The following is a 24,455-nucleotide window of genomic DNA, read 5'->3' on the forward strand; positions in this document are numbered from 1 at the left end:
TCCACTAACACAACTACTACCTACCAGACTCCTACTCTCTCTTGGAAGCTGGGGAAAAAAAAAAAAAAGAAAGAAACAAAACTCTTCTGGGATGATTTTGGAGGAAGATCAGTCATTTTGGCAGAACCGCTTCTGTCTGGCATGTAATTAGTTTACTCGGGGACAGCATTTGCTCCCTGCTCGCCTACCAGCTCCTGTGTGTGCAGGAGCATCCTGAGAGGGAAGAGCTGGAGGATAAAATTAGCCAGGAGCGCAGATGCTTTGTCTCCTCTCATCACCCCCGCCCACAGTGGGTGTCTCGGTCCAGACTGAGAGGGGGTGAAAAGCACACACCGACAGCTGAAACAAAGCAGCAAAACCAACCCCTCTTCGAACAAGGGATACATCAGACCTTTCTGGTCAGCGAGTACTTTGCAGATAATTCTCCAAGCAGTAATTACAGTGTGTGGCTTCATTAGCATCTTGGGGTTGTGATCCCCAACTTCAGTATTAAATTCCATTATCTCAAGACAAGAAAGTCAGGAGAATACGACAATTAAGACTTCAAATGACTTGAAGGAAAACAAGGAATCTTCTGAATAGTCTGTTTCTAGGCTGCTGTGCTGTAAACAAGAACGTCAGCACTGACTTCAGCTCAGCTGCCACAGAAAAAAGAGCAGCTGTTTTTCTTCCTGGCAGGTACTGAACACAACTGGAACATTCTCATATATTAGAGATACACTTACACCTTGCAAAAATATCACCTAACTACAAAAAAAAACAAAACAAAACAACAACAACAACAAAAAAAACCTCAAACAAAACAAAAACCCCAAACCAAACAAAACAAAAAAACTATTCCTGTGGCCACATGTTCAAATAATTTTCAGAGATCTGGGTACAGCCTGACAAACAGTGAGTGGGACCAATGAAATCCAGCACTTTATTAAAAATGTCCCTTCAGAGGATGTCCTGTGTGCATTCAGAGAGAAAATGATATCTGGGTTTAGGATGCTCCTCTTACCCATGTGAAATCTGACCAGCAAAACACTTCTGAATGCAAATAAAATGATGCACCAACCCATAATTTGCATGTTAGTTTTAATCATGTTGTGCCACGTGTTGGGAAACAGAGGGAAAAATACATAATTAAAGTTTAGATTTGTGCATGTGTATATAGAGAGAAAAAGACTGGCATTACTGTTGTGATAAATCCAATTCTACAAGATAAAACTCCTGCCTTTTTGCCTGATATCCTCACTCTGTACAGACCCATCTGCTCATCCTTCTTTCCTTCCCTGCTAACTGGAGACACGAGCAGAACAACACCAAGATAAGGTTTGGAAAATGTGTCAGGAGCCTTAATAGTGCAAACCATTACAAGTAAATTAATGCTTCTATCAAAGGGCTGACAGCATCATCAAGGGTCAGGGTTTATACACACAAAGGGCTCCCCTTGAAAAATGACTCAGCCATCCAGAAACCAGGAAAAATGAGGTCTATGTTGCCCTGGAATAACCCAAACAAGCAGATCTTTCCTTACCCAGAAAGACTTCAGACATTCCTGGAGGGGGAAGAAAAATATTAGAGGAAATTTACTTTAATAAAGATCTCAAAGCAAGGCATCAAGCTCCTGATCACAAGGTCTACTCAGAAATTCATAAACTTCCAATAACAATCTTCATTAAAAAATTATAAAGATGTGGTTTGTTAATGTAAGTATTTCATTAATAATGAATTAATTACAAATTAACATATATAGGATGTTCTGCACTTCTGTAAGCCTCTGGTATCTTCAATTAAATATATTCATGAAGGCTCCTGTTGAAATCCAATAAAAAAGCAAGGGAAAATGCCATGTTTTGGGATGGCACCACTTCCTCCCACAGACTTGTTTCTCACACTGTACAGTGGGTTATTCACCAGTCACATAATTCCAGGGAGCTTCCCTGGCTCTTGGAGTTATCACAGTTGTACTGCCAACCTGACCAGAGTGGGCCCAAACCCCACATTGTTTGTGGAAAAGGCTCCCCAGGACACAGAAAGGCACCACCTCACCAGATTCCTCCTGGCACCCTGAGTGGTGTTGCAGAGTCAGGAATGGGAAGCCAAAGACTTCCCAGAAAACAACATTCTTGGCTCACACAACTGAAGTGATCAGGTGAGGAACAACTCCTGAATCATTAAAAATTAAGTTGCTGGAATGAGAAGTTCAGCATTTTCCATTCCAAAAGCTGAGGCTGCTAAGAAAGAATCGTGCTGGGTTTGCACAGGATAGAAACAGCAATGACACAATTAGGGATAAAATGTTTCCTTTTCAATTAAACACCAGAACTGAACAGAAATTGAAAAGAAGAGATATGTTGGGATTGTGACCCCTGAAATTATGTACATCTTAATGCCAGGCTCTGAGTGGAGCTACTGCAGCCTCAAAGGGGGATCCTCAACTGGCTGGGGTTTAATGGAACAAAGGGATTCCAGAGGCATTAGTATCCATGAAGGGGGAGGTTACAAAGGGTTTGCTCTCTGTGAGCAAAAAGGATAATGAAATTATGCAGCTCTTCTCTTCCCCTGCTGTCAGCAGATCCTGCAGACTCATTACTGCCACTTCTGACAGCTGCACTACAACATGGGAATCCACAATGTGGGAATCCACGACGTGGGAATCCATGACATGGGAATCCACCACATGGGAACCCACCACACGGGAAACCACGACACGGGAATCCACCACACGGGAACCCACCACACGGGAACCCACCACACGGGAACCCACCACACGGGAACCCACCACACGGGAATCCATGGAGGGCTTGGAATGCTGTGCTGAGCCATCCCACCCCTGTGGCTGAAGAGACACAGGATCTCTGCAATAGCACACACTGCCTTATTTCAAAGAGAGGCCACGACTTCCATCAGCTGTGGTATCTGGGACTCTGGAAAACATGCCAAGGTCACAGGTACAGACCTGGAATGACCACTGGGACACCATCCAAAGAGGAGCACTCACACACAGCCCCATTACACACAAGGCCTGCTAATGGATGGACCTGCCCCAAAGAGCACACGACATCATTTTCCACCCTGCCACTCAGCCCAGGAGCCACATCTGGGAACACAGGGAGCCATTTCCTTGACCTTCCCTCCCACAGAAGGAAAAGAGGAGTGCTTGAACTAAAGCATCAGGGAATAGCTTTGTGCTCTAACAGCTGATGACAGCTGTGCTTGCTGTGGACACTTTCCCATTGACCTTCTTTCATTTATAATCCACAGTGCACATTTCCCAAGGATACAGATTACATTGGAAGTTTACTGTTTATCACTACAACAAACACAGGTTTAACTTGGATGCACCAGCCTACACTCAAAGAAACCTTTGAGTGGTAAAGATTCAAAACATAATCCAAATTTTCAATGATTCTAAAGTATAAATTAGAGAGACTTTTTCATTTAAGGTACATAATTATCCCAGGGACAGGATCCTCTCCCTGTCCAGTATCCTGGGGGAATTTTCTTTCCTGTTGGACGGGCTCAAAGTTAAGATTGTGAGACCAAGTAAGAAAAAAAACATCTTTTCAAGCCACAGTGGAGGAGCATCCCCCAGGGTAAACCAGCACAGGAAGCAACACGTGTGGCTGTGGGTGCCTGGGGTAGAGAGTGCCCAGAAGGAAACCAGGGGGAAGACAGAGCTACACACAGAGCTCAAGGCAGACTCTCCATGCAGGTTAAATCATTTTGAACATCAACATCGATTATTTAATCTTAGCAGGCACTTTGACATCCCTCTTCAGTTTTAACCCTGGGAATTTGAGAAACAAGTGGATTAAGACAGTGTAGAATTCCAGGAAATTTCAGCCCCTGAACATGCCAAATCCTCTACTTGTCTGCCTTTCCCTTTGTTGCCTTCTCCAAGAGCCTCAGCAAGAGCCACCCCACAACATTCCTGTTCCTCCTTTTAGAGCCTGACTCCTCAGTGTCAATACCAGGACACTGAACAGCCTTCCTTCCTTCCCAGCACCTCCTCACTTCAGTTCCCACTAAAAGCAACCCCCTTGTTTTGCAGGCCACAGGCAGTTCTTTGGCAAAAACAGCTGCTCTGACCTTTTGGTTTTCTGAGCACAAAAATGCATCTGTGACCCAGCCTCTCTGTGACAAAAGAGGGAAAGAAAACATCCCCATCAGATGCACTGAGCTCCTTCTGCTTCTCAAGGGAATGAGAGAGCAGAACCCAGTTCTGAGTATCTGTACAGCAAACACAGAATGCACAACAGTGTCCTACTCATCGAGACAGGCAAGTTAAATGCAAATTTTCTGTACATCAGCTGGCACTCAGGTTCCCAGAGGCACAGCATCAAAGCTCTTCAATACTTCTCCTACCTCCTCTGCTTCCTAAACTAAACCTCACCCTGAAACAGTTTGTACAATTTCACTTTAATACAGGTTTGGCTTTTTTTCTATGGTGCAAAAAGATTCTGTAACTTGAAATCCCTGTTTGTTCTGCTTAGATGGTCATAAGGGAGTTTTCCAGAAATGCCCTATGGAAGTGTCCAAGCAGCCAATCCAAGCCAGGAGGTGTCATCCAGTTTTCTGACAGCTTGGATGAAAGAATTTGACATGAACATTGTGCTTGCAGGAGGACAACAGAAGACAATGTGCCTACAGAAATCACCAGTGCATCGAGCAGATGATGATTAGAAAGGCTCTTCTGTTTCTATTCAATTGGCTCACTTGGAATTTAGTTTTGTACTCAAAGCAAAATATGAAAGGGTGATTTGGAGTTTCAGTGCATGGAAACACATGACACATCCTGCAGCTCCAGACAGAGCTCAAGTTCAGTCCTGGTGTTTTCTTGCCTAAAAGTCAGACGTTACATCAGCAGCAAAGGTGACCCTGGGAGTGTCCTGCTCTGGTCTATTGAAATGCACCCTCACAGAGCAAGGTTTAATCTGCTCCAACACAAAATGTCAAAGCTTGACTAAATGTCAAGACTTCAGTACACTCTGAAACAATGCCCTGAAAAATTGCTGCAAGTCAGAGCCAATTTTTAAAGACATTTATTGATACTACACTAAAAACCAACAAAAATATTAAACAAAACCATAGTGTGACTAAGCTGCATCCTCAGACAGAAACTGAAATGACACTTGGTGATTCCCCAGTTATCTGACATTTCGTGACAGCCTCAATCTAATTTGCAATTCTTAAGAGTTAAGAACAGCATTTCAAATTACAGACCAGATGTTGATGAGATTGTTTGTCTAGTGAAACAGAAATCAAAATAAAGAAACAGAAGCTGAAATCCAAGAAGTGCCAAACTTCTATTTCCCATCAGGAACGCACTGAAAGATAAAACAGGAACCCCTGAAAAAATGCTACTGTCACAGTTTGACAACTAATGCAATAACCCCAACAGTCAGACAGGTAATCCTACAAGTTGTGCAAAATGAGTGTTATTCTGTACTGTCTATAAATACAGGTAAACACAGGTACACCCTCCCCTCCATAGCACACCCCCTGTTAACTGGTCAGATTTACTTCTCCTAAAACTCTGAATTTTTACCCTCACAAGCTGCGGGTGCTGAGCAGACAAAAAGAACTTGCTATTTGTTGCTTCTAAGCCAAGCCAAAAGCTGCAAAAAAGAAACCTGTATATAATGACACACCTCCTTCTTCCTATGGATCTCAATCCATTCAATTTCAAGGCTGCTTCTCTCCCTGTCCAATTCTCCTGGTTAAAGCACCTGTCAGGAACAGCACTGAGTTCCCCCTGTTCCCTCTCTATCTTGAATTTTACCAGAGAATTAATATGCCTCCCAGCTATAATTTAAATTGCACATTATTTCCAGCATTTTAAAAAGGACCAAGTTTTACTAGTGGTACCCCAAGGGAGCTGATATTTCTTATTTCCTTTTGCCTGAGTTCCTCCTGAAGCAGCAGGAGCTAAAGGAGTGTTTGGGCCATGGAATAAGTCATAAATGCTGACAGGGACACACTTCCCAGAGACCACCAACTAGAAACCTTTGGAACAAATCAATGCACTTAAAGTAATCAATTCTACAATTGCTTCTATTCCCTATTAAAGTAGTCAAAGGTTTAAATGAGCCCCAAATTCTGCAATCCACAATGCAAGACACAAATATTGATGCTTCAGGTTGTGATTTGTGAGCTCTCAAGGTAATCGAAGCCAGACTGAGTCATGCTGTGTCAGAGAAAGGGTTTACAGCTTATTTTCCCAAAGGACCAAAACTATCATTCATTTTCCTCTGGAAAACATTTTCTTGTATTATTTAAACAGGGCTTTGCATTCAGGAATTCAGGAGCAGACCTGACATTTCCTTTTGGCATCGCTTCCCTCAAAGGCTGTAAAACCAAATGCCATCCCTAATTCAGGTCCCTGCAGACGGAGCTGCAGCGAGAGTGGTGGGGAGAGGGATGAGCAGGAGGTGGCAACAGAGCACTGGATCCAAATCCAGATCCATCTGATTCATAATTAACTCTTGTCTCACACACGTGTGGGTGGCACACAAACAAAACACAGCAGGGCTGAGGTGTGAGTCCTTGTGGCTGCATCACTCCTGGGTCAAAGGAAATGTGGGAAGTCTCCCTTGCTCCTCCAGACCTCCCTACCCACTGCAGTTGCTGCCTGGGGGTTCCCTGATTTACCAGAAAAAGGCAGAAAATAGGGGGATTTCCACAGTTTGTCAATTAAAAAATATTATTATAAACCCATGTAACTGCAGCTGAAAAGCCAAATTACAGGCACCTATCTTAAAGTTAGATCTGAAAAGTCTTATTATGTTTTATACAATAACATTCCCCTTCATGTCTAAGAAGTCATCTCTTGAGTACTGGTGGAAAATACACAGAAAATATGTTATTATTTCCAAGATTAAAAATACTGGATTGAACACTTCACTGTTAATCAGGTAAACACACACAAACCCAGCTCATCTCAGGTTTGTGAACTTCAGTCACAAAGTGACGTTTCATCCCATCTCGGAGAGACTTCCCTAAAGCGTAAAGATTATCCGAAACTCCCTTTTCCATTAGAGGGAGGGAGGCAGGAAGGCAGAGACCTCCCTCTTTCGGCCAAAGGGAGGCGAAGCAGGCACACACTGACTTCCAAGAGAAGGCAACTAGTGGTGGGTTTCTGCTTGGAGACAAACAGAACAGGGAAATAAAACGAAGGGGGGAAAAAAAAATAATTTTTACCGCTGTCTCATGTGCAACATTTCCAAGTTGCCAAATGTGACACCACAAGCAAACATTGATCTTTATGCACCACGGAAAACTATTTTGCGCAAGTTACACGTGACATTATTTTGAAGCTCTGCATAGGTTCCCTGGGTTCAAATCTCACAAAATAAAGGTTCTTTTTAATATGAGCATGGAAATTAAACAGATTTTTTCCTGCCCCTCTTTCCCCAGCCAGACCTGGCGAGCAGCAGTACCTGCCCAGAGCTGGACAGCAGCCACAGCCCTTCAGGGTCTGCAAAGACCCAAATCTACCCTGCAAAGTTAAACCCAACAGAGTTATTTGAGTTTAAGAGCACCTAAAGCTGAACCCCCAGGTAAGGTACATGCATTACATATTCCCCCTTCAACATACAACATGGGTATTACTATACATGTGAAAGCAGCCTGATTAAAAAGGGGCAGAGCCTGAGCCTCCCCCTGAGCAACAGAGAGGAGAACTGGGAGGCAAAGCTGCCCGGCTCAATTAGCAGTGATTACAGCCAGGACTGGCAGGTCTCTGTCCTGCCATCAATCACCTGAGGGTGGAAACTGGTCCACAGGGGCAGCAACGAGTCGCCCTTCCCGTCTGTACAGTGATTAGAACGTGCTAAGGAAACATTCCTGGCATCAGCCCCGGTGGCCTGGGAGGGGATCAGCACCAGCACGGCCACTTGGAGAGCTGGGAACACCGAGCTATAAATACAGCCCCGGCTTTGGTCTCTGCTCACCCACCACAACAGGGAGCCTGGGAGCAAACCCGTGGGCAGACACTGCATTTGCTCTCCCACTGCGAAAGGTCAGACTTTAAAACACCAACAACATGAAGCAAATGGAAATAATCGAAATATCTGACATCCTAAAAAGCTTGTCTGACTTAAAGTCAGCAAAAGGCTCTCAAGTGGCAAAGAGAACAAGACTGAGCTTTCAAATGACTAAACATTCAGGTGCATCATGTCCAGCTGCCCCATGGACCTGAAAGCTGCCTGTAAAGCAGGACTTTAATATTGATTATCAGCTGACCATTTAAATGCCATGATAAGCCAGAAGAAGCAGCTGAGGGAAAATGAACATCTGGAAAAGCTGTAGTTGGGTATTCACATGTTCTCCTATCATTGTAAAGAAATCTCTCTCAGCAGTTATAATTCCAGTTTTATCAGCATAGCAACTGTCTGATAAACACACTTGTTTCATTGAGATTAAGGGTTTAAAAATTAAATCATGGCACAATGATCCCCTCAGCAGAAAATAATAAAATTATTAGTAGACACTTTCTGATTGGAAGAGTCTGGTTTGCTTAAATATTAGCAACTTTTTAGTACTGAGCAAAAAGTGTAAAACAGGAAACAATTCACTGAATATTGGACATTGTTCTAAAAAAAACATCTTTAAAGGGTAAGCTACATAACAGAGCAAGCAACACTTGTAATCTCTTAATTATCAGTGTTTTTAAATAACTCCCCTGCTGCCCCAGCTACGGCTTCCTGAGTGGCTCACAGAGACAGAGAGTGATTCCAAAGCTATTCCTTGCCCTGGCTCGTTGTCTGGCACAGGGACAGGACACGATCCTGCTCTTCCCCAGGCTGGCAGGGACCAGCATTGCCACTTAAACTCCGTTCCAGAGCTCTGCCCTTTGTCGGAGAAATGTTGTGCTTCAGTCCCATGTAAATAACTTTGCCTCCCCTGGAAACCGGGATTTGGGAAGTTTGGGCTTTAACTGCTTCTCACCTGCTCTAACTGCCTTAAGGTGAATGGTGAGTGAGATGCAGTTTGTTCTTGGGTGGTTGGAACTATAAAGTAGGTTAAACAGCACAAACCAATTACCCTTTTCTATCTTGTTTTGAGAAAGGTATGAATGACACTCCTTTAAAAAAACTAAAAGAACTCCTAACTCCTAAACGTTATTTTTCTTAATTCTCTGTGTTCATATCTCATAGTAAGCTAAAAGTGACTTACAGGTCATGAAAACACCATCACACACTCAAAAATAAACTTCATATCATCAACCTCCACACCCAAACCTTGGAAAAATATAATTTTCAAGCTGATTGTATCTCAATAATGTAACAAAAAACCTCAATTGGTATATGTGTTTGGAGAGATTAGCTCACCTTTGAAAGCACATCCCAAAGACTGACAGTACGAGTTTTAAGGGAACAGTTATGGGAGGAGTATCATATTTATACTCAATATGTGTGTGAAAGTAAAAGAAACTTCATTTTAGCTGTGTGGGTATTTTCACATCCCTGTGGTACCTCCATAAATACCTGACCTGTGTTTTACTGAAAGGTGCTGTCACAATATGACATAAATTCAATTCCTGATATTGTTCTGGCAATATTTATTTTCAGAGCAATAAACTATTGGCAATATTTATTTTAATAGCAACAAACTACTGCTAATACCATAACTATTTAAACATCAATTCACCTCTCAGCATTTTTACAATTCCACCCACTTGCAATTAAAGCAGAAATTGTTTAAAGAGCAGCAAAATATTTTCATACAAGTCCCTGAGTAGGAACTAAACAAACCAGACTGAATTCTGACACCTACAGATGTTCCTGCTGTGGTGCAGAGGGCAATGCTCAACAATCTACAGCATAATATACCAAATTTAATATACCAAATTTAAAACCCTCTCAGTGCTTGGGGGCTCTCTCAGCCTGACAGTCTCAGCCTATAAAAAACTCGTGTCTGCAGAGCAGCTTATTTTCAGAAAGTTCCTAGCACCCTTTTGCTGAAAACCTCTAAAATATTCATGCTTTGGAGCACAGCCTTGAAAATCTGGCTGCCATGTCAGGGATAAATCAGCTTTCTGCCATTCCCAGGAAAATTAATTCATAACAGAACAAGTCAGAAGCCTCCAAACCCACGGCTTGCATTTAATGTTACAGCATCTCCAAGTGTCCCAGCTGTCCCAGGTGTGCTGGGAGGATGGAGCAAAGCTGGGACAGGAACTGCTTTGCCTCCATGGGATAAGGCTCTGCCCCTTATTCTCATGCCTTTTCTAAGTTTCTACACTTTAACAAAGTTTAAAATCAGGAAGGCACCGATAAAAAAGTAAAATTCGTGTTCAGTGTTTGGAAGGAAAGATGGGAACAATGTGTAATGACAAAAATAAGAAAAACAAGTGCATTAATTTCTTGTATTACAGAATCAATAGAGGCTTTTTCACAGAACTCCTGCATCATTCCACACACAAAATGGATGGAGCTTCATATTTTATCTTCCCTTTTAAACCCAGCTGTGACTACAGTTATTCATTTCCTGATGGCTTCCTTTAGAAAGCTAATATTTTATAAATAAAGCCATACTTAGGAAAGCAAGAGCACTGACAAGACAAACAGTCAGCCACTGCCAAGACCTGAACGCCTCGTCACTTGGGGAAGGAATTCTGTCTTTGGAAAAGGATTTCTGCCTTTGGAAAAGGATTTCTGCCTTTGGAAAAGGATTTCTGTCTTTGCAAAAGGATTTCTGTCTTTGCAAAAGGGTATTCTCTTTTTTTCAGTGTTTTGGGGTTTGCTTGACCATAAGCCCCTATTCAGTGCAATTCAGCACTGCTGCACTAACTCCCCATGTCCTGTAATAGCATTATTATCATTATTTTCCCCCCTCCTGAATGTAAGAGCACATCCCACATGGCAGGAGAGCAGCTTTGTGTGTCCCAGCAGAGTGTCTGGAGCAGAGGGGGTGGCAGGAATTTCCCTTAATTTAGCAGCAGAGAAGGAGTGAGCTCAGCTCAAGGAGGGACCAGTTTATGAAAGAGAAAACTACTGAGGGTTATTAACTCAGAGAGACAATATCCAGCTCAGGAAATCCCGAGCTGGAAACAGCTGGAGGCCAGGAGATTATTCAGGGAAGCACCAGTTCCTGCTCTTCCCCAAACCCCAGGCTGGAGCTGCTGCTGAGGAGAAAGCCCTGAGCAAGAGCCCCTCAGGTCCTGCTGAAATGCAGCTTTTACAGCTGACAAATGTGTTTCAGATCCAAATGCCCAGACAAAGTTTATTTCATTGCACATTTTCAAGCTGTGTGAGGAGTAAGGCAAGCAACACTTCATTAATTAACAGTGTATTTACAGCTGCAAGATGATTATTAAAGTCGTTTCTGAAGTGGCCACCTCAGAGGTCATACCCTTCAGCCAGACCAGCTCCTGGTGTGCAGTTCTGAGCAGAAGGGAGCGAGTGGCAGCTCCCAGAGAACCCTCCTAACAGGGGGATATAAATAAAGCTGTCACGTCGTCTCACATGAACCTTTTCCCAAATGGGAGGAGCAGCTCTTCCTCCCCCTCCTCCAAGCACCACCTGTGCTGTCCTGGGCAGTCCCAGCTAATTCTGTTCCCAGCACATTTCAGGACAGGTGTCCAACCCTGGACATTATTTATAGAGGGTCCTACATCAGACTTTTGCTTCCGTATTTGCCCAATTCTTTTGCAAAATTCAGGTTTTCCAGCTGCTGCTCCATTTTGTATTTATAAAGTCCATTTTATGTTTTGAAAGACTAACGGCTCAGCCCAGAAACCATTAACTGCTTTCCTTGAATAGCTGCTAAATGTGGATCCCAGCAACTCCTTCCCCTGCACGTGTCCCCACACTCACCCCCAGCAGCTCCTCCTGCCAGAAGGGGCAGCTCAACGTTCTCTGCAACTCCACAACACCAACAAGTTTTGCACCATTCCAAAGGCCTTGCTTAGTGGTTTTGTTTTAAATCCACTGTTTGCATTCACTTACAAATCACTTCCCTTACAAACTGCAAAGAGACTCTTTAGAAAGCACCCAATTCCCATCTGAAAAATGGGTGTTTATGTGTAAGTTCTAATGAAAAGAGCTTAATGTAGCAGAAAGTGACTATTACTTACTACTGGGCAGGATTTTATCCAAGGGCTTTGAGTTTTTAAATCAGATGACTCCCCTCAGAGAATTTATAGCTTCATTAACGTTTGATCCTCTCAAACCATGAATATGGGCTTTGTTTTGTTTAACATATTTGTACACTCCACAACCACTTACTTATATATATATATATATATATATACACACTTTGATATTCATTTCTGTTCATTGAAAATGTCAGGAAAGGAAACTGATTGCAAAGCTTTGGTACATGCAGCTTTCTCCCTAGCATTTTATGACCTTTTTAGTTAATGTAATTACCATTACAGCAGACCATAATTTGTTATCAAAGCTACAAATTCAGGAGACAAATTGCTGTGATGTTCCAGTCTGAGTCAAACAGGGGCAGACAATGAGACAGCCCAGCTTCCACCACCTTCTTCAGGCAAAAGGCCCCAGGTAGAGAAAGGAAACCAAAATTACTCCTTCTGCCTCTGGGCTCCCACCTCTGCAGTGTCAGACTCTGCACCAGAGATGTTACAGCCATGAGTGGCTGTAAAACTACAGACTGGGTTTGCAGTCACTTTAAAATACATGTCAGCCTTTCCCTCTTTGCCAGAGAAACCTGCAGGAAGGGTTTGTGTGGGAGTTCACAGATTGTTTCATTAAAAGTTCATTAGAAGCTCAGTGTTCCTAACCCGAGGTCTGTGTTGGGGGCAATATTTTGTTCTTCCAGCTTGTTCACTTTTAAAAGGTGCAAGAATTTGGGGTATTATAAAGTTTTAAGTATTCTTTAAGGCCATTGTAAAACTGCCTAGGGAAGAAAATGATGTATAAAAACAGATGTATTACCTACAGGCCACTGATAGTTTAGGAAGGAAAAATCTCCAAGCCTCTCCATTACAGCACCAAGAGGGATGAGGCTGACCTGGTGTGCCCTCAGTGGAAAACCTTCTACCATTAACACTTGTACCCAACACAAACCTCACTCACTTCCAATGGATTTCCCATTGACTCCTGAAATGGAGCCAACCAAACAATAACCTTCAGAGGGAGGAGAACGCACATGAAACACTCAGATCGACACGAGATTAGATGGCCGGTTTTAAGTGGCACTTAAAGACTTAAGAGAGTGATATTCCTGCAGTACAAACACACTTAGAGGTGGGCACGGGCTCAAAAGGAGGACACTTGACACTCCCCAGGCTCTGGTGGTGTTTGAAACCCTGGCAAGGATGGTACCTTGGCCCATCTTCAAACTCCACCTGTGCCAGAAATAGCACTGAAACATGGATGGAGAAAAGCAAAAATAAAAATATTGTGCATTTACATGGTATCTGAGATTGTGTGAAACATTAAAAACAAGCAGAGCATCTTTCAAAGCAGCTCTGCAGAGTGGCCAGACCTGTCTTCATCTCTTCTGGCTCAATAAAGAAACTGCAAAAGCTGCATTAGAATGAAGTGTTTTCTCAACATATGTTTATAAGCAGAATGTAAGAGATTTCTCTGGCTGATAACAAGTACCCATTCTCTCACTGGAGAACCATAATGTCCTTTTGTCTGCCATGCTTGTGGTATAACAAAATAAATAACATCTTGGCAGAAAGGGTAAAAAAAAAAAACACTGGCAGCCAACCTGTTGCTCTTTGCAGTCAATGTTTCACATCTCAGGTTTGCTTTTTGTCCAAAAAATAAACTGTGGAAAAATTTAGGACCATAGGAGACACTTCCTCAGGATTTGCACTTGGGATTTTTTTTAAAGAAAGCAAAGTGACTTTGGGAGATCTGAGCCTATTTGAAGTGGCTTCTTTGTTCTGTTTTTATGCCCAGGGAAAAAGGAAAGGGAAAACTCCAGATCAGGAGAGAACAAGTCACTGAAGGGCCACGTACAATCTGCTTCTTAACCCGGCACTGCTCCCAGCTCGAGCTGCTTCCCACACACATCTCCTTCGCAGCCCCTGCACTGGAAGCTGGTTTCAAGCCTGGCTACACCATCTCAAAGCAGCTCTTACCGAGTCCCAGCACAGCGCTCAGCCCCTGGCCAGTGTGTCCCACCTCCCGCTCCTCCTGGTGGCAGTCTGGGCTCAGCCCCGTGCTGGGCACTGGAATTATCCCGTGTGCCTTTACGGCCCATTAGCTGCAGTTTCTGAGGGAGTCTGCACTTGGATTCAGCTCAGTTGCTGATTGTCCCGGCAGCTGAAAGTGTTCCACGTGAAAATCGATAGGAAATGGGAAGTACTTTTAAGTCTTCACAGAGATTCTGGAATTTCTCCCATGTTGCACTCTCAGATCTCAAGCAGATCAGAAGAAAAGACCTATGAGTTCTCCATGCTCATTTTGGTCACCCTAAAAATGCTTTTCCCTGCTTTTTGTAATACAGGGGAGATCATGATGGATTAAATTAATCATGAAGAAAATGAGCCTCTTACATACCCACAAAGAAGTGCATGGAGGCAAAAAGCAGAACAAACTCAGCACACACCAGTCCATTCTTGTTTTGAAGGAACAGTCTGAAGTCAAAGAGCAATTTATTCATTATGCCCATTTAAACTTCCATGTGCCCTGAAGCTGCCAACAAAAATAGCATTTAATAGGAAATGCTACCCTGCTTTTTTCAGATGTTCAGATCTGTTCCTTAGAAAGCCCAAACAGGCAGTTACAGCCACAGCTTGACATCCTTATATATCTAGAGAGAATTTGAATGCATGCATGTGTTTGTGCATACAAGCACTTTGGGCACTGATCTCCAGAGATGCAGCTTAACCTTGACTGTACAAACAGAAGAAATCCTCAAGTGCTGCATCCATTTTTTAAGAAGGAAAATATTTTAAAACAAAGGTGCAGACATCAGATCCTTCTGTCAATTCCTGATTTCCATTGCTCACTGTAAAAATATTAATTCAAACTCACTTGTCCTCCACTTCCAGCCCTTTCCACCACTATGACAATGAAGTTATCCAAAGGAAAACTCCACCAGAGTGTGGGACACAGGCAAATAGCCAAGTACTGAGACTCAGCTTGGATTAAAGGGCATCTCAGGCTCAAAAACACCTGTTAAGAAAATCAACTGTTCATCCTGGGGAAAAAAGAGTTTCCTTCCCTCAGACAACTTCTTTCCCTACAGGTCACCATTACCTTATGGAACACCATTCCTGGGAATAACCCAGCAGAGCACAACAGGGATCTTCAAACCATCCTTACTTACTGCAGGGAAAAGGAATGTGTCATTACTGAGCACCTTTCAACATCTACAAACAAAAATATGGCAGTGTCCAACTACAGATTACAGCAAATCCACACAATTCCCCAGGTGAGCCCAGGCTGCAGAGCACAGCTAATTCCCAGCTTTCCAAACCAAAGTGGAGGATCCAATTGTGGATTCAGTTCAGTAAATCTTTCCCACTGCTTCCAAGTTTATAATCAGGATTAACCAGTGAGTCAGTTATAAACTAATTAGGCATTATGTAGCTCTTTCCTAACTCTTCCAAGTCAGGTAGACACATATGAGAAAACAAAATTATGTCCTTCCTTTGCTTCAATTTCAAAATTTGATTCCTCTCTACTGATGTTGGTTGACACCCTCCTTTAGTTCCACAGAAGCTGAATATGAAAAGCATGGGGGGGTTTTCCCCAAAATGACAGTATATTCTTACAGTTCTCAATACTTACTGCTGTTGTGTTAACTTCATATTCTTGAGTATCCTTTGCATTAAACACAAAGTTTTCTCCCAAAAAATCAAATCACCCTTTAAAAGCTTATTGGCATCAATACAAACATGGCACTCTGAAACTACAGGATTTGCCACATGTTTCAAGAACAAAGACACAGCAAACACACACAGATGTAATAAGATAAAATTAATGTCTCCAAGTTAGAAATTCTAGCAGATTTTGCCAGTCAGTTACTCTTTACAGAGGATTTGGGTTCTCCAGTTTTGAAAAACCATCAGGATGATCAGTAAGAGACTCCAGGAAAATTCCCTTGAGAAGGTGGATGTTGAACCCCCCACCAGCTGCCTCAGGTTTCCAAAGAAAACCAAGTGCTTCTCTCAGCACTTTATCGGGTGCTGTAGCAATGCCTCAGTTCAGGATCACCAGCAAGGAGAAATGTGGCTCTCCAGAGCTGAGCCAGAGACAAGAAAGGGAAGAAAGGATTCTGCCTGTGCTGCTGCCCAGCTCCAGAGAAAGCCAGGGAAGCATCTGCCAAAAACGCAGTGAGTGTCTTGTATCAAAAGCCTGAGGGATACAAGGCGTGGCAGCGTTTCCCTGGGGCACAGCACAACACTGGGCACCTCGTTACCCACTGATGGCAGACAAACACATTTTGATACACACAGAGTTTGATTGCAGAGTCCTGAGACAGCACCTACCTCTGGAGGGATCCATGTGAGCACAGCTCATGTTTCCACTGGTACCTCTGTGATCACACAGGCTACAAAAAGGTGATTTTAAAAGGCAAGGTAAAACTCCCAGAGAACTGAAATCCTGCAGGATTGTGACTGACGTGAGAATCCCTGACCTTGGCATGTTGTTCAGCATTTACCTGAATGAACTCTGAACATTGCACTAAAGTCCTGTAACTGAGAGACCAAACTTGCTCATATGGCTCAACAGACAAAAATATCATGGAACAGAGAAAAATGGGGGAGGAGAAAAGTGCATCTACACTTTGGCTTTGAACTGTGATGAAGTAGCTCACAGAGAAACGTCTGGTTTATTGAGATGACCTCTGAAAGCTTTCAAAGGCATAATATAAAATTACATTCTTATTAATGCCATAAAAATTAAAGGAATTTTGTATTCCTCAGCTGCAGAGTCTCTGCTGGCTTCTGATAGAAGGCACATAATTACAGCAAAGGAATAACAACCCACTGCTGATGATCATTAAGACAGACAGGGCACGACATGTTTCCAGGAAAAAGCTTCTAGTTACAGTTCAGAGACCTGATAAGATGTCAAAGGTAATAAACCAAATTGCTTGAAACAAATCATTCTAATTTCATCTTTTTGTACCCTTATATCTGTTTCCCCACAATGTATCCTCATGTAGCCCACGAGACATAAATCTGTGCAGGACCATCTTGTGTTAATTTTGCACTCAGTAAATACATGAGGCATTCAGAAAGCTTTGCACCAGATCTAATACTGTTGTTTGCTAGAAATTAATTAGCAATTAATGCTGATTTTATATTGCTTTATCAGTTCCAAATCACTAGGGGTTATTTTGGTGCTCAGGACCTCACTTTATTCACTGACAATTTTATTCCATTGCAGGTTCCACCTCCATACCCAAATTACTGGAAGTTTTGCCTCTCCTTTGGAACTGGAGGCTTTTGCAATGTTTGGCTCCTCAAATTGAAAAAAAAAATCAAAAGCAGGCACAAATAGCAGCATTTTGTTTTAAGGGTAGCCAAGTGCTTTCTCTTCTCAAAGGCTAAAAGGATGTTGTGGCATTTTCTGGGAACTTAAAAGACCTGTTGGTTCCCACAAAGGCATTTATTCAGTGATAATAAGCAGAACTTGTACACATTGATATGTTTGTGCTTCTGTTCACAAGGACCTCTGAGCCAGTGAAACTACAGCAACTTTCAGGAGAGAAACAAAGTGATTTGTCTTCTTGCTTGGCTGCCACACATTTATATCACATCTTTCAAAAGACTTCTTGCTTAAAATGCAAATCAGAATAATCAAGAGCAACCAAAGTTGCAACTGGACAGGCATTTTTTTTAAGCTGAAATATTCCCAAACTCAGCTCACTTAATCAGCTTCAGGTGAGACTTTGTGCACTGATATTTCTGTGTCAGTAAAACCCCAGTGGAGAAAAGGGAAAATCAGAAAGAACAGCAGAAAAAGATGAAGTGGTTACATGCAACCAATACTGGGAAGTCTATAAAAGGCAAAACCAGAATTTTTCAGCTGAAAATCTTGCCAGAGAATACTGAATATTTGTGTCCAATATAGTTTGGGGTTTAACTCAAACTCTAGAGACAGACAACAGCCCATGAGGCTCCATAATCTTTTCAGAAGTAGGAAATTCAGAGATAAACTTTGGTTCTGCCTCACTGAGAGCAGAAATTGAGTCTACCCTCTGTACCCCAGACACTTCCTAATCAATAGGTCTATCAGCCTCTTTCCACCCTGCTGTCAAAAACATTAAGAAGTATTTCTTTCCCTTTAATGGAAATCATTAGGAAGCACTGACATTTTTCTGAGACAGAATTCTCTTGCTTTAACCCACCTTTCTGAAGATCCTTCCAAACAGCTTTGCATTCCCATCCCTAATTGGTATTAACTGGAATTGCTGTCTGTGTCCATCGCTGTCCCATCACCCTCCACCCCCCTGAAGGATCTCACTGACAACCACATGTGACAACAAACATCTAACACATGATAATCTATTATTATCATCATCATCATCATCATTATTATCATTATTATTATTACAGAAGAAGAAAACTTGCTGATTTTTACCCCTTTCAATCATTCAGTGAACAAAGAAAGATTCAGATTTTTTAAGAACCAAAACTTGCTGATTTTTACCCCTTTCAAGCATTCAGTGAACAAAGAAAGATTCAGATTTTTTTAAGAACCAAAACTTGCTGATTTTTACCCCTTTCAAGCATTCAGTGAACAAAGAAAGATTCAGATTTTTTTAAGAACCAAAACTTGCTGATTTTTACCCCTTTCAATCATTCAGTGAACAAAGAAAGATTCAGATTTTTTTAAGAACCAAAACTTGCTGATTTTTACCCCTTTCAATCATTCAGTGAACAAAGAAAGATTCAGATTTTTTAAGAACCAAAACTTGATGATTTTTACCCCTTTCAATCATTCAGTGAACAAAGAAATATCCAATTTTTTTAAGAACAGGAAAATAGTCATTAAATATTGCTTAAATTAATTATTCACACCTTTCTTGTCAAATCTAAATTGAAATACCTTTTGCAACATGCTGGCCATTTAAATGTCAATTCTTCATGTCCACTTCAGTTACTTACCTAAAAAAGAAGGAAAAACACATTAATTTTCCACGTTCTCCAATCTGCCATGAACACATACCCTGCTCCCCAGTAAGTTCTCAGTGGTTATAAATGAGGTAAGACAATTGGGGTAATGGGGTTTGGTTGTTAGATTAGTTTAGATTACATGTTCCCACTTTGCCTCCACTAGGCACTCAGTAATTGAATTTAAGATATTTTTTTCTTATTATTGCTCTATTTCTCCATAGTAAATGAGTTCTAAATAAAAGCTACACGATGCCCTCAGTAATTTGGGTTTTCTTAATTGAATCTTAACCCTTGTTTCTCCCACCCACATAACACCCATCACTCTCCTGTGACTGAATTTCATTGATTATTGTTGCTTTTCTATGCTCAAAATACTTTTTAAAGCCTATAAAAGGTATGATTGTCTCAGATGGTCCTTCACAACCTTACAAGGACTCTGGGAAGAAAACCATTCCACATTGCACCCATACCACCCTCTGCCACGTGTCAGATTTTCACATGTTTTCTTAACAGATACAAGTTAAAAATGATAAGAAACGTTGGTGAAACCCTTGACAGTTAAAGAGCTTTCATATTCAGTAAAAACCTCATCTGAATTTCTGCAAGCACAGCCCCACCCTTGCCAGCATCAGGCCAAGCTTTCTGACAGATTCAGAAGGCAGAGCCGCTCATTCCATGATGTGCTCACACTGAGCAGAGTGTGCAGGCTCAACATTCCTCCTGCACCCGACTTTATTTTAGACTCCATCTCAAATTCCTGCCAAATCCAGACATCTCCTGCTCAAGCTCTGCTGCCTCCACCCCCTGTCAGCCCACTCTGTGATGCCTCTGAATGAACACTTCTTTTTTTCCCTGGCAGAACTCATATCACCACCCTTTCCAAAGCAGCAAATTTGGGACCTCCTGCCCACATGTGTGCACATGTTTAGGCTTTTCCAAGAGCAATGGAGCTGCCAGCTCCAGTTCAGACTTCTCCAGGCTTTCAGCCCATTTCAGAATATACTGTGCTTTAACAGGAGGTACTTAGCTGGATTTAACACATACTACTGTATATTTTTGGCCTTAAAATGACAACTCCTTGTATTATTGCCATCTGACTAGAACAAGAAACATGCCAGTTTTTAGCTTCACTTTATTTTCCCCCAGTTTTTAGCTTCAGTTTATTTTCCCCCAGTTTTTAGCTTTGGTTTATTTTTCCCCCAGTTTTTAGGTTGAGTTTATTTTCCCCCCAGTTTTTAGGTTTGGTTTATTTTTCCCCCAGTTTTTAGCTTTGGTTTATTTTTCCCCCAGTTTTTAGCTTTGGTTTATTTTTCCCCCAGTTTTTAGCTTTGGTTTATTTTTCCCCCAGTTTTTAGCTTATTTTCCCCCCAGTTTTTAGCTTTGGTTTATTTTTCCCCCAGTTTTTAGCTTTGGTTTATTTTTCCCCCAGTTTTTAGCTTTGGTTTATTTTTCCCCCCAGTTTTTAGCTTTGGTTTATTTTCCCCCTTCCATTTTAAAGGGAAGGATAATTCTCCAGGTTCAAGACAAAGGAAGTTGATTCTGTTGATCACAGGCACTCTCATGGCTGGTTTTCCTACTGTTGTTTGCCATGATTCCCACATACCCATTTCACAGGGAATTTGGAGTATAATAAAAACTTAACTTCTTACACTGCCTACTTTGTAGTTTGAAAAGTTGGGAGGGCCCCACACAAAAAGTGCATGTTGAACTTCAAGTGCTATTTCAAGCTTATTTCAGAGGAAAAAATACCTTTGCCCTTTGGTTGCACTGATTCATTTGCCTGGGGCTCACACCAGAAAAGCCAAAATCAAGACAAGCAGCCCCTGTTGTGCTTTAAGAGAAACCAACAGGAATGTGCATATTTCATAGGATCATAGAATGGATTGGGTTGGAAAGGACCTCCGAGATCATCCAGTCCACCCCTTGGTCCAACTCCAGTCCCTTTACCAGATCATGGCACTCCGTGCCACAGCCAAGCTCAGGTTAAAAACCTCCAGGGATGGGGAATCCACCCCCTCTCTGGGCAGGCCATTCCAATCCCTGAGCACTCTCTCTGCAAAGAATTTTTTTCTGCTCTCCAACTTAAATATTCCCTGGCAGAGCTTGTCATTCATCCATTCTAGCTGGGATTCCACTCAAATGAAGTGTACACTTCTCTTTATTGGGGAAAACAATGACCAGACAGATCCCAGCTGAGGGGACTCATGAGCAGATAATGAATCCCATTCCATTTATTCCATGTAACACCCTTCATTTCACACCTTCACCACCCAAGGCATCTCAGGCTGTACTGACTCAGGAAACATGAAGGAAAAGCTGTTAGACTTCCTCTGGCATCCCAACCAATTCCTTCAAGGAACACCTGGTGGCAGGTGTCAGCACACCAACCTTTATCCATGCAGCTCTTCCTGCAGTGTGAGAGGAGGACAAAGGTGCAAATCAGTCTAACCCTCAGACACTTCCCGGGAAATAGGATTAGTGCTGATGGATGAGCTGCCTCTTGTCTGCCTGACAAAAGAAATGATCCTCCAAACTCTCTAACCAGAACTGTATTAACCAGCAATTACAATTACAGATATAAATATAGCTATGAGACTGAAATCATATTTTTCCTACTGCTGCAGAGGACTCAAAATGGAAATAGTTCAGTCCAAATCCGTATCCAACCATCTGCTCCGCCAAACGCTGACAAATCTCCTTCCTTCAGGATCTGTGGCCACCAAATTAGATTAGAAAGAAGCTGCCTTACCTTTGAAATACTCATTCCCAGAGTCAGCAGAGGCTGTCAAGAACTACTGCCTTACAGCCATCCCTGTTAAATGCTTTGCCTCATCCTACATCCATTAAATAACTGTGTTCCTTGATTGCCACACCAGGTTCTTACACCTGCTCAGAGCATCTTAGGCAAGAAGCCAGCACTGGTTTGGTTCAGCTGTTAAAACTCACTCCAGTGAGCCATTAACACAGAGCAAGTTGCAAGCCAAAACAACAGCCTACAAGAAGAAAGAGTCATCCTCATTTATTTTGAGACTAAATGGATGATCCTTGGAATTCCTGTGTGTGGGACTTTTCTTACAGGCATCGGAGTGGAGGAGCATTCGCTGACAGAACCTTTGCTTTGTATTTCCAAACACAACCATAGCCAAGGACATTAACTCAGTGAGGTTCAGTTTTCAGCCCATTTGTAGTGGTTCAAACTCACACTTGGTTACAATTCCTAACATAAAAAGCAAAATATTAAGCCCTACAGAGCAGGTAAACATTGAGTACAAATATTAATTTGTATCCTGGGACCATTATACATTGCTTAAAATGTTAAAAGTGAGGCATTGAAAGAAATGCTCCTATTTTTCTGATTAAACACTTTCAGACCGACTGCCCCTGTACCCTCCTCTTTCAGGAGCTCTGCAGCAGGTTCTTTTCTTCTGCAGCCAATGGTCTGGGCAGCCTGGCAGGGCACCGGGGTCAGGGAGGAGGGAACAAAGGCTGCCTTTGTGTGGACTCAGAGCTCGGTCACAGATGCGACCCCAGCAGGGACAGTGCCAGTTGCACTGCGTGCTCGATATTCACAGCACCCACAGCATGGGCTCCTTCACTGGGACACAAAGTTGCAAACTCCAAAGCCCTTATCACTATTATCAGTTCAAAAAATCCTCCATAAAATTGCTTTTGTGTTTAACTCGACCTTTAACATTTCAGAGCCCAGTTCTGCAAACTCTTTGAATCCAGAGGTGCTGTTTATAAGACCAGCAACTCTGTCAAAATAGTAATTTATTCTCTCTTCCTTCTAAGCCTAAGGATCACCAAAAGTATTTTAATAGATTTTGAACTATTTAAATCTACTGTGTGCTTACAGCTACCTTAGACAGAGACTAAATTCTGTATTAAGAGCAAATTAATAGTCTTGCACATTCCAGTTAAATCTTGAGGGTGGAGTGGCAACAAAAAATGTATATTTGTGTATATACACACTAAGAATATAAAGCTATAATGCATTATTTGGCTTAATTTGCTGTCACAACATCAATCACCTTCCAAGCACTGAAGTGCCAGAGTCCAATATCTGGATCCAATGGACCTCTGAAGTCAACCTGTGTGTTAATAGCAAAGTGATCTATTTAATCCCTTAGGAAAAGGGAGATGGAAATGAAGGCAGAGGAGGATCTTCACAAAGCAAAGGGCAGTAAAAACGGATCACACTGAAGAACTGCACCTGCTGAAGTCCCAATCCAAGGTGCTGACTTCCATCCTGGAGAGGGAAGCAGCAGCTGGCACAGGGCCAGCTCAGCACCCAACCTGTCAGGGCAGAGCACAAACCCCACACAGAGAAGATTCATCAACAATGCTCCTCCCTGGCCTATGACACACAACTTGGCCTGTGATATTGAACAAGGGAGAAAGGAGAGATGAAGAACAGGGGGAGCAAGCAATCAATCTGATATTCCTCACGTAGGGTCAGAGACTACAGATACTCATTAATGGCCAGTAATTAGACAATTGTCTCCTGTAAATAAACACCACTGCTTCCACTGAGAGCACAGAGATTAATGCTGAGAGCACCTGAAACAGCTCGAGCAGGAGTGAATTCACTGCTAATTCACTTCCTAATTGTTGATAACATACTTTGCAGCATTAATGTATTTTGACACATTTCCTGAGACACCTCCCAGCTTCTTTGCTACCTGACCCAAGGAGACCTTCTGACTGCCTCTCCCCCAGGCCAGGTGTCCTTGGATAAGCACAAGTGACCCCCGAGCCCAGGGTGACAGCACGGCTGGCCGTGACATTCCCTGGGTGCCAGGCAGCTCCCGACGTCAAGAGATGGTTCGGGAAACTCAGCTGAAGGACCCAACCTGCAAGATGAAATTATCTCTGCAGTCATTTCTCTTTGGCTTCCTTCCTGTTTTTCATGCTACACGTTCAAGAGGCTTTAGCTAGCAGTCTTTTATTTAATTAAAATGAGGATGCTGATCTAAGTTTTTAAAAGGAAGCATATTGTAAATGTAGCTTGGGGGAAAAAAAATCATCTTCCTTACTGAGTCTTGCTAGACTTGTGAGTTACTGAGAGATTCCAGGAGAGCAGGGAGGGAGCAAAGGCAGAAATTACTGTTGCATTTCTGTTGCACGATTCCCTCCAAGCTCCAACAATTCCTGAATGGCTGAAATATAAAATAAACTGCATGGAAGGTTACAAAGCTGAGAGGGAAGGAATGCCAGTCGTTAAGACACGTCCTTACTATATTAAGGACCAAAGAGGACTTTTAGTGCCCTTTAACTGACAGGCCCAAGTATTTCCACTCCTCTCACTGACCACTGAGCCATCAGCACATTACAAAAATACATCCATGAGGAGGGCTCTGCACACAGTCAGAGGATTAAGCCACTTATGACCTTCAGGCCAATG

The 24,455-nt window shown here is 42.4% G+C and overlaps 1 protein-coding gene across 3 annotated transcripts in view; it reads right to left on the bottom strand.

Moving 5' to 3' along the window:
- The window catches only part of ANK2 (ankyrin 2), a 271,916-nt gene that overhangs the window by 209,590 nt on the left and 37,871 nt on the right, over positions 1 to 24,455 (bottom strand). For 2 of the 3 annotated variants that reach the window (XM_071555397.1, XM_071555396.1), the window contains exon 2: positions 18,984 to 19,042. The exons of the other annotated variant lie outside the window; for it this stretch is intronic. In XM_071555397.1, coding sequence (XP_071411498.1) covers positions 18,984 to 19,004 — 21 coding nt within the window. In that variant the 5' untranslated portion in view covers positions 19,005 to 19,042. The remainder of the gene's footprint in view (positions 1 to 18,983; positions 19,043 to 24,455) is intronic. 3 annotated transcript variants of the gene reach the window in all.

This window comes from Pithys albifrons, chromosome 5 (genome assembly GCF_047495875.1).
Source record: "Pithys albifrons albifrons isolate INPA30051 chromosome 5, PitAlb_v1, whole genome shotgun sequence".
Taxonomy (NCBI): Eukaryota; Metazoa; Chordata; class Aves; order Passeriformes; family Thamnophilidae; genus Pithys; species Pithys albifrons.